General features: G+C 53.1%; 2 protein-coding genes across 2 annotated transcripts; one reads left to right on the plus strand and one right to left on the minus strand.

The window, feature by feature from the left end:
- Positions 1-1,708: 1,708 nt before the first annotated feature.
- On the plus strand, positions 1,709-8,580 carry CLUP02_16229 (uncharacterized protein; the record flags this gene model as incomplete). The annotated part of the gene is made up of 10 exons (XM_049295153.1): positions 1,709-2,057; positions 2,116-2,260; positions 2,321-2,331; positions 2,427-2,700; positions 2,788-7,617; positions 7,975-7,987; positions 8,042-8,088; positions 8,165-8,320; positions 8,381-8,479; positions 8,538-8,580. 10 exons carry the CDS (start codon positions 1,709-1,711, stop codon positions 8,578-8,580), a joined length of 5,967 nt encoding a protein of 1,988 aa, XP_049152300.1.
- A 76-nt stretch (positions 8,581-8,656) lies between these two features.
- Positions 8,657-9,650, minus strand: CLUP02_16230 (uncharacterized protein; the record flags this gene model as incomplete). Its single annotated transcript, XM_049295154.1, has 3 exons — positions 8,657-8,941; positions 9,000-9,217; positions 9,269-9,650. The coding sequence occupies 3 exons, from the start codon at positions 9,648-9,650 to the stop codon at positions 8,657-8,659; spliced, it is 885 nt and encodes a 294-aa protein (XP_049152301.1).
- Positions 9,651-9,732: the final 82 nt, after the last annotated feature.

Here is a 9,732-nt window from a genome sequence, read left to right on the forward strand (position 1 = left end):
CTAAAGGATATAAGAAGCGTATAATAATAAAAATAATAAGTAGACGTTATTTTTATAGTACTCTTATATAAATTCTATTATTATATAACTCCTATACTTATTTAATACTAATAATCGAGGCTAGTTTAGCTTACTAAGCCCCTTAATAAGGGGGGTCTTAGTTTATAATAAAAACACTTCCTTTAGCTAATAAAGGGTAGTCTCGTCGGTTATTTAGCTATTATTTATTACTATAAACTTCTAACTATTATAAGCGGTAAGTTAAAAAGAGAACTACTATTATTAAACCGACTTTCCCTTATAAATAACTAATAATTTAATAGCTCTATTATTAATAAAAATATACTTAATAATCGTTACCTAAGTACGTAAACTAGGCTCTTTTTTTTATATTACTATAGCCTCTATTATACCTAAGACTAGTCTATTAGCTCCCTTACCCTCTATTATACTAGTCTTATCTATATTATACTTATTAGCCTATTTAATACCGCTAATTTCTAATATATTAAGTAATCTAAACTATTATTTAATTATATTAGTAATAGCTCTATTAACGCGGCGCGAATTAATTAAATAACTTCTCTAAACCCTTATTAATAGATTCTTTTTAATAAAAACGTTAATCTATTTCTTACTAAGTAGTTTATTATCCCCCTAGGACCTTAGAACTTACTTAGCGAATTCCTTAATTCATTTATAAGTTAGTATAATACTTAAGTAATACTATATACGAATTTATTAAGCTAGTTAATTTTTTTATTATAAAAAAAGCTTCTAAAGCTCTATAAATACCCTCGCTCTTATTTAATAGCCTCTCTTTTAACCCTAAAGTATTATCCTAGGAACCCTAAACTCAATCGAGGCCTTTTTAATAAAGAGACCGTTTTTAATAATATTAAGTACCTATTAGAGCTTATTTTTAGTATACGATATTATTACTTATTAATTAGTAAGTATGCTAAAAAGGAATGCATTTAGACGATTTTTATAATTATTATATTGAATTAAAATAATAGGTAGGGTTTTAATGTGGTAGCTGGGAGGGATTTTTAGGGGTGCCCAAAAGGGGGGGGTGCCCAAAAGTGGGTGCTTTGACTTACCTTACACGTGTACACCATATCACACCGCGTGGCCTGGGGTTGTTGTTTAAAAAAGAGAGAGCCAAGTCAGAGGCAGTTGGACCTTATCTTTTGGGGCCATGCATGGGGTCGAAGTTTGAACGGAGGGGCGTGTGCGTCCATCATGTTCATCTTTCCCACTTGGGATCTCAGGTGAAGTGAAGAGCATGAGAAGCAGATGAAGGAGTGAGAGAAAGAGAGGTACAGAGAAACAGAGACGGGACGGGAGAGAGATAGAGGAACCATGATCTGCTAGACCTGGCTGACACTTCTCCGTCTCCTGGTGCCTCCATGTTCCTTGTTCCTTGAATTGCGTGGTTCCAGACCTAGGAAACATCCTGTTCGCTGCCCAGTACTCCGTAGTCCATCCACCCTTGAACCTGCCCGGCGAGCGCGCGCGTGCGCTATCTTTTGCCTTGCTGTATCCGTACCCGTTCAGAGTTCCCCATCCCATCCCCAGTCCACCGCAGTGGGTGTGAGTGAGTGAGTGAGTGAGCAGGTGAATATGCCCAGTGAGTGAGAAGTGTGGTGTCCATCTCATCCACACCCGCTCTTTGTGGGAATACACAGCAGTGTTTCCATTATCCATGGCATGGCCCAATATCTACACACCCTTTCCCACCCTCCCCGAATCCGTCCCATCCCATCCGTCCCCCATCGTCGTCACTCGTCCTCGGACATTGCATTGCAGCTCACTCGCAACTTACTCATCTTTCTCTCACTCTGCTCTCACTCATCCTCGCTCTCTTACATACTCTCACACTCTAATCACCTTTCTCTCTCTTGCAAAGGAGGCGCAGGTTGTAGCAGGACGATATCTTGGCTTCCTATACCCCGTCTGTGCCTTGAGTCTCTCGCAATCCTTTTTCTTCGCAGTCCTCTTGTTTCTGTTTATTCGTCTCTTATTCGGCTTATACCCCCTCGGCGCAGCCACCGGTACCTTACCTTTCAACCCACCATCCATCGGCACAGCACATCAGCACTGCGACGAAAGAAACACTCGGGTTTGGAAACTTGCGGCCCTTGCACCGGCGCATTCCCGACGAACCGCCTTCTTTGGTACCGGATGCTACGACGAAGCAGCGCTCGACACTTGCAGCAGATCCTCCATGTTTCGCGCGCTACGTCACTGTCACCAGGTTCGCAGATTGAAACAAGGAGAAGAAAGGCAATAGCAGAAGCAGCAACAACAACAACAGCAACGACAGCGGTAATTCCACCACTGCACAACGGAACACAAGAGTTAAATTGTTGCATCACCAAATACCACCAATAACAGGGCCATATCACAGTCCACACACACAGAGCAGCGAGCAAACGCCAAGAGTGAACGAGAACCCAAGCGCCACGACTTCGTCCCATCGTCGGCGCATCCAAGTGAATCCTCGATCACCGTTGAGCACCAGGTCAACAACCACTTCTTACTCCAGACGACAGTGTTGGACAAAGGTGCACCGCCCACGCAGGGACCGCGACTCGGAAACGCCATCCCATCATCGCCGCCCGCCAAACGAACGCACCCCAGACTCGACGGAACCGAGAAACTCGCAAACCAAGCAGACATTGACGACGTTTTACCGTGCTTATATTCTTTTTGCTGCGCCCAAAGCTCGTTTTGAGTCTCCATCACAGCAATGGCGCACGCAGCCTACGCCTCGGTGCGCAGGTCCTCGACGTCGTCCATGGGCTCAGACTTCAGCGACGCAGATGCTGCAGCAGGCGGTATGGGAATAGGAACGAGAACGAAAACAAGAGCACAGGACCGAGACTACACAAAAGACCTGGCCTCGTCGTCTTCGCAGCCGTCCGTATCCGCCACGGCAACGCCCAGTCCCGCCAACTTTCTGTCTCTTGCCGACAAGAGCTTCACGCCTCTGTCCATGGACAGCGACCTGTTTCCCGATCGCGATTTCGACTTGAGCTTTGGCGGTAGCAGCAGTAGCGCGGCAGGAGAACGCAAGACGACGAGCAGCCCAAGATTCCGCGACCAGCAGAGGTCGACGTCACCACCGCCAGCGACAGCGATGGCAGCGCATACACAGGAGACTAGGACGAGGTCGAGGTCGAGAGAAGCATATTCAGGATTAAGCTTACAAGAAGAGACACTACTATCCCATGCGGCGACCGGAACGACTTTGGCAACGACAGGAATGGTGGCAGCGGCAGACGCAGACGAAGAGAGAAATGTCTCGGTCGCACGCGACACGACGGAAATAGAGTCTCGGCCGCGGCGGTCAGGGTCGCACTCGAGAAAAAGTCAAAAGGAGGAAGGTGACGGTCACAGCACAGAGGCAGAGTCAAGGAATGTTGGAGACCGAAACGAAGAATGCGACAAGTACGAAGATGACGAGGTGCCGCCATTCGCAATTTCGTCTAGGAGCCCGCGCCAGCGCCGTGCCGGGTCGACGCCGCTGTCGCTAGATCCGCTGCAGGTGAACAGGGGGAGGGGACGGGGCAGGGCGCATGAAGACGAAGAGATGGAAATGGAGCTGGAGGACAGGTGCACTACCGCTGCCGCTGCCGCTGCTGCTGCGTCTACCACTGCTACGGGTACCACTACAGCGACCATTACAGGGGCCACCACCAACACCAACGACCCAAAAGGGAACAGCGATAACGATACGGGCACCGATAAGAAAATCTTACCTAAGGTCGGCAACGATAAGAATACGGGATCCGATAAGGACACGGCTGCCGGTAGCGTCAGGGATGGCGCCAGCACGTCCCTCCAGCTACAGGGCCCCCAGCCAGCGCCCGCGGCAGCGCCAACAGCAGCCATCCAGGAGAAGCAGCCGATGCCCACGGGCAGAGTCATGGCCTCTGCGTCTGCGTCTGCCCCCTTGGCCCTTCGTACGAAAAATATCAATACTACCACCGCAGACAACCTGAATACGAGCGACCAAAATACGAGATCCTTTGCTGCTGCAACTGGTACCATCACGAGCCCGGCAACCTCGACTTCTACCACCACCTCCAATTCTTTCGCCGCCTGTTCACCCTCCTCGACTGTTCTCTCCGCCCCTGCTGCCCTCGCTCGTCACATCTCCACCTCGTCCCTTCGATCCAACAGCAGCCTCATCTCTCAGATCCAGGACAGTTTGCAGCAACAGCAACATCACCACGCCTCTTCGGCATCCACGCTCGTTCGTCCCGTCGCCCAACCAATCGTTCGTACAACATCCGACTCGGGCACCTTTACACTCAAACACCCCGTTCCCGACCTCAACTGCCGCTCCGGCGCCTACACCACAAACGTCGCTGCTCTCGAGAAGTCGGCCGAACGCCTGTCTATGACCAGCTCCATCGAGGACGCCATCCGCGACTTGCATGGAGAGTTGAAGCGTTCCGATTCCCGTCGTTCCTCCATACTTGCCGCCAATCTCGCCGCATCAAACTCTCCCATCGACGAATCTTCGGCCCAACCCGGTCCCCTTCGCGTTCTCCCTCCCGTCGCCTCCATCGTCGAACTTAACAACAACGCCCGCCTCGGCGGCTACTCTCCCAGCGGCTACGTCATGTCTCCTAATCACTCTTTGACCGGCCGCCTGCGTTCCGGCTCCAACAACTCCCGCGGCCGCCCCGAAATCGATGTCGATGCTATCATGTCGCGACACGGTTCTGGAAAGGGGTCTACCAGGAGTGCCCGCTCCGGAAAGCCTTCCCTTGCTGAAATTGCCGAGTCGGAACCCGTTGCCCTGACTGGACGTGTTCTCGACGAGGCCGATCACGCCCCAATCCCTGTGACAGCCGACGACGACGCGACCATTCGCCGTCCCAATACCAACGAAGAGAACCGCGGCAGTGTCTTCAACTTGCTTGGCGAGATGGACCAGCAGTCTGGAGGCCTGGGCTTGGACTTTGGCGGAGACAGCGGCAGGCGAGACTCTGACGATAGGCCGCCCACGCCGAGATCAACCTCGACATTTGACCACACCAATGCCTTTGGAGACTTTGACGGCGTGCATTGCCAGCCGGAAGACCTCGAGCGGAGCGAGTACGACTCGCGTGAGCAGAGCGAGTACGGCGACGCGCCCATGCCCGTGCCAGACATCCCAGAGCCTCAATACGAAGCACCTCCGCCGCGTATGCCACGAAACAACAGGGATACCATGCGGCCACAATCCTACTTTGACGAGCTCACCGGCCAAGAAATGCTCTACTACCCCGCTCGAGTGCCCGCTATGCTCAACTTGCCGCCCAAGCTGTCCAGGAAGCCCAAGACTGAGGTCCGGAACGCGAGGCACTCCAAGGTGCTTCAGGCCATGGGCCATCCTGGTTTCGGCCAGGCGAAGTATCTACCTCAGGACCCCGAAGCGTCCCAGGTCCGCGAGTCCAAGATGTGGTTGCCCGATCCGCTTGCCGGCCACGGTATGTCATCTTTTGGAGACGACATCGGGGGACAGCACTCGGGTGACGCATCGCTCAAAGAACCTGCCGCGGTCGATTCCCATGTGCCATCCGAGCAGGGCGACCCGTTGCTATCAAGTGACGGTGCTGCTGCTGTTGGCGATGCTGAAGGACCAGAACACATGCCAGAGGATCCCCCGCCAACGCAACGCCGCAAGTCCAAAATGCCAAGGGCTTCCAACCTGCCGCCACAACTCCGAGCGAGCGCCTTTTTCGATTTGCCGTCCACAACACCGCAGATCGAGGTCAAGGGAGGCTCCGCGATGGCGACGCTCGACAGCATTCTTGATGCCTCTGCCAATGCCCCCGTCAGTGCCTTCACCGACCACGCTTTCGCAGGAAAGTTGGGTAATGAGACGTACGGCCCCGATAAGAAAAAGAACCGCAAGTCTACCGCCACCGTCTTGCTTCCCGAAGAGCATGTTCGGGCCGCCTCGCAGAAGAAGAAGGGCGGACTCATGCCATTCAGCAAGAAATCCGACAATGGATCCAGGAAGAATTCCATGGCCGGCAGCAGAGAAGAGAACCAAGCTCTTTCTGATCACGTCGACGGCGAGGATAGGGAAAAGGCTGAGGGCGAGGGTTCAGATGAGGAAGAGGAAGAAGAGGAAGTCGATGAGTTTGCAGGAGTTCTCGATGGGCCCCCCACCACTCTCCTCGCTGAGCTGCAGTTGCGCAAGTACCACGCGAAAATGCGCACTCAGAACCCGAACCGTAACGTTGGGCAGAACGGCATGCATGCTACCCTCATCGAGCTGGACGCGGTTGCCGAGACGCAGAAGAGGCACCGTGAGAAGAAGAAGATTGCCCTTGCTTGGGAAGTCGATGGTGCCAAGGAGGAGGACCATAGTTCCGACGAAGACGAGGTTCCGCTTGGCGTTTTGTACGCTGGCAACCCGCACGTGGCTGAGAAGAATCGACCTATGGGTCTGATGGAGCGTCGTGACCTGGAAGAGAACGAGCCTCTCAGTGCCCGTCGCGCCCGTCTCCACGGCCAAGAGCCCCCGAGGATATTGGCTAAGCAGAGGAGCAACTTTACTCTCAACGCCGGTCTGAGCCAGATGCGCCTCAACCAGATGCCTTCCGCCGAGCACTTAAGGCCCGAGGAGGAGTCGGAGGACGAAGCTACTGCTGGAGAGACTCTCGGTGAGCGTATGCGACGCCTCAGAGCCAAGGACGAAGCCGAACACAACAACCTACCCAACGCCCGCCCCGTCAGTCGCGCATTCTCTGCGGAGATCCTAGCCCAGTTTGGCGATAACGATGATAAGAAACCTGGAGACAAGGGCAAGGAGAAGGAGGCCCAGCCAGAGGGAGAGGAGACACTTGGCCAACGTAGGAAGAGACTGCAGGCCGAGCGCGAGGCGCGTGAGCAGGAAATGATGCTCAGTGGTGGGCCTGTCCAGGCTGAGGCCGAGGCGCCTACGCTTCGCAAGAAGCACAGTCTCGCTGACGTCCTCAACTCCCACCCGATTGCCTACAACCCAGCTCTGGACGAGCAGCGCCGCCTCGAGCAGGAGAGGCGCAAGGTTCGGGAACAAGAGGCCAAGATGGCTGCGGTTCGCGCCCAGATGCCGCAGACCCTGACCGGACCGAACAATCAGCGGAGTGGCGGCTACAAGAATGGCGCTTTCAACGACGCCAACGGAGGTACCGGCGGTGGGCTAGGTGCTCGAGGTCTCATTGCGCAGCCTGGACTCCCGCCTGTCAATGCCACCTTGGGCGTCAATATGGGACCTGGCGGATGGAATCGCTCCAGCATGGCCTTGAGCAACTACGGAGGGCCATTCCAGCAGCCCATGCAGCAGCAGCATCAAGTGTACGGAAATCCAGGAATGGCTCAGATGAGCCAGCCGAATCTGGGCGGATACGGAGGCTACACTGCTGGTGGTATGGGAGGCATGAACAACATGGGGGCCATGAACGGCATGAACCCCTACGGCGGAGGCATGGGTGTGCCGATGCAGATGCAACCCATGGGTATGCAGCAAGGTATGGCGCCGATGCCGATGCAGCAGATGCAGATGCCTATGCAGCCCGGCCACAATGGGCAGATGCAGTCCATCGAGCGCTGGAGGCAGAGTGTCATGTACTAGACGAAGGCCAGCCCGGATCTACAATACCTCGACCGACCAACTACCTACCTACACACTAATCTCTGGGCGGACGCACAGTCTGCAGGAGCTGTATATAAACAATCACACACAACTATGGCATTGCGAGGGGAGTTGGATTGATTTTTCTTTTGTTTGAATAACCTTTAGGTGGTTTTGCGAAGCACAGAGCGATGCGAAGCATTAGGATACAATAGGGGGGTTTGGGGGATATGGGTTTCCTCGGGTTTACCTATACCAGGTGCGAGGGGATTATCACATTACATACAACGTATACATACCAATTCTAATAATCACAACTGTGAACTTCGTCTGCTTTTCGTGTGGTCCAGCATTGTTGAGAAAGTGAGCAGACAGCCTGAAGATAAAGGTTGTAGGATGGATGACTGCACGAGGTAGGTGCTTCCTGTCGAGTCTCTCGAGGGAATTCCGGTCCAAGTATGGAGGTATGAAGGCGTGTCACTAGGAGATCTCTTTGCTAATCTGCTCTGATGTGTTTGTGAACTCGCTGTGAAATGGTAGGTGTCTGTGTTCCTTCGGGAAACAAGGCTTCGTTAGGACTAAAGACAAAAAGCCTTTGGGCCAGGTTCAGTTGACTATATGTTTGCATAGGCTTGATGCCGCTGCCGGTCAGGTCTGCTACCCACTACTGCCTCCCTTACCATCACTGCCACCAAGGTGGTTTATAATGCAGAGATCAAATTGTTCGTCTGGAGCCTAAGTGCTCTCATCGTTAAGTGTGACCCATCGCGCTTGGTGGGGCCGGTGGCCGGAGCCCGTTGTCCATCTCCCGGCCGGACCCACAACGTCACACCTCATACAAGATCGGCTTCAGTCGTCTGTATGCCTGATATGAGGTCTGACCTCCCAAGAACCTCAGTCGTCATGCAAATAGGAATCCCATTCCCAAGAAGCTGTTATCCGGCCATCAGATTTAGGCCTGAACCTCCCAGCTTTCGACCGGAACAGTCGACACCAAACCAGGAAAATCGAAGCCGATCGTTCCTATAACCCTCAATCCTGCGCGACAAAAGCCACCAGCACCGCCGCGCAGGCCGCCGTCGCCAGGATGATGTCCGTCCTCCGCCCGTCCGTCATGACGGCTAAGCTGGCCGCGAAGACGCTGGTGAAGACGGCGATCATGCAGAGGCGCAGGACCTCGTTGTGGATGAGGTAGAGGGTGACGATGGCGGCTTGGATTACGAGGGAGGCGGCGAGGACGGTGATTATTGTGACGAGGCGGGTGACGTGGCGGGCGGAGTAGTATTTTACTTCTGTGGTTTCCTTGTGTCGTTTTCCCTGGTTCAGACTATCAAGAGCTATTCAACGAGGCTGTGATAGAGAAGGACTGACGTACCGCTAGGTATCTCCCGGCTAGATCTTCGAGGTTTCGGGTGAGGAAATCTGCGCCTGATGATGGGGCGAGGGCGATGAAGTCATCTCGCTTGCTTGGTAGATCGTGGCCGTGGCCGAGGAAGGGTTGTTCGGAGTCGAACCAGCCTTGGAAGACACGAAAGACTCGGTCGTTGGGGGCTGTAAACTTCATGATTTGGCTTCGCAGAACCAAAGCTTCATCTGTATCCCGTCACAACAATTGCCCTTGTTTTCAACCTTCGAGGCACGTACGGTATTCTTTTATGGTTTCTTGTAGTCGATTCACAAGATCCATCTTCTTGGCCTCTCTTGAACCCTTTTCCTGGGCTCTTATTACAAATACTTCCCAGCACTTGGTAGTGAGAAGGCTAGCCTCGTCGACACTCGCAGCGTCATCCTCGTCGGACTTTTGTAGTTCGGCCTCGATCTCGAGCATTCTTGACTGTAGGTGAAGAAGGTTACGAGCGCTCAAAGCTTGGAAGCTTCTGAATACGGATAGCTCAGGATCAGATGCAATGAATTCCGAGAAAGCTGCATGGCTTGACACATCGGGCGGTACGATAGTCATTTGTGAGGCGGGGGTTATCTCCTGCTCAGTCGAACAACCAGCGTTACTTGCACTGGTGGCAGCCATACTTTTGAAGAACCTAGGGGAATATATCGAGAACGTGCAAGAGGCCAGAAGATGCCAGAAGGGGAAGTCGAAAACGTATTTT

This window comes from Colletotrichum lupini, chromosome 9 (assembly GCF_023278565.1).
Source record: "Colletotrichum lupini chromosome 9, complete sequence".
NCBI classification, from domain to species: domain Eukaryota; kingdom Fungi; phylum Ascomycota; class Sordariomycetes; order Glomerellales; family Glomerellaceae; genus Colletotrichum; species Colletotrichum lupini.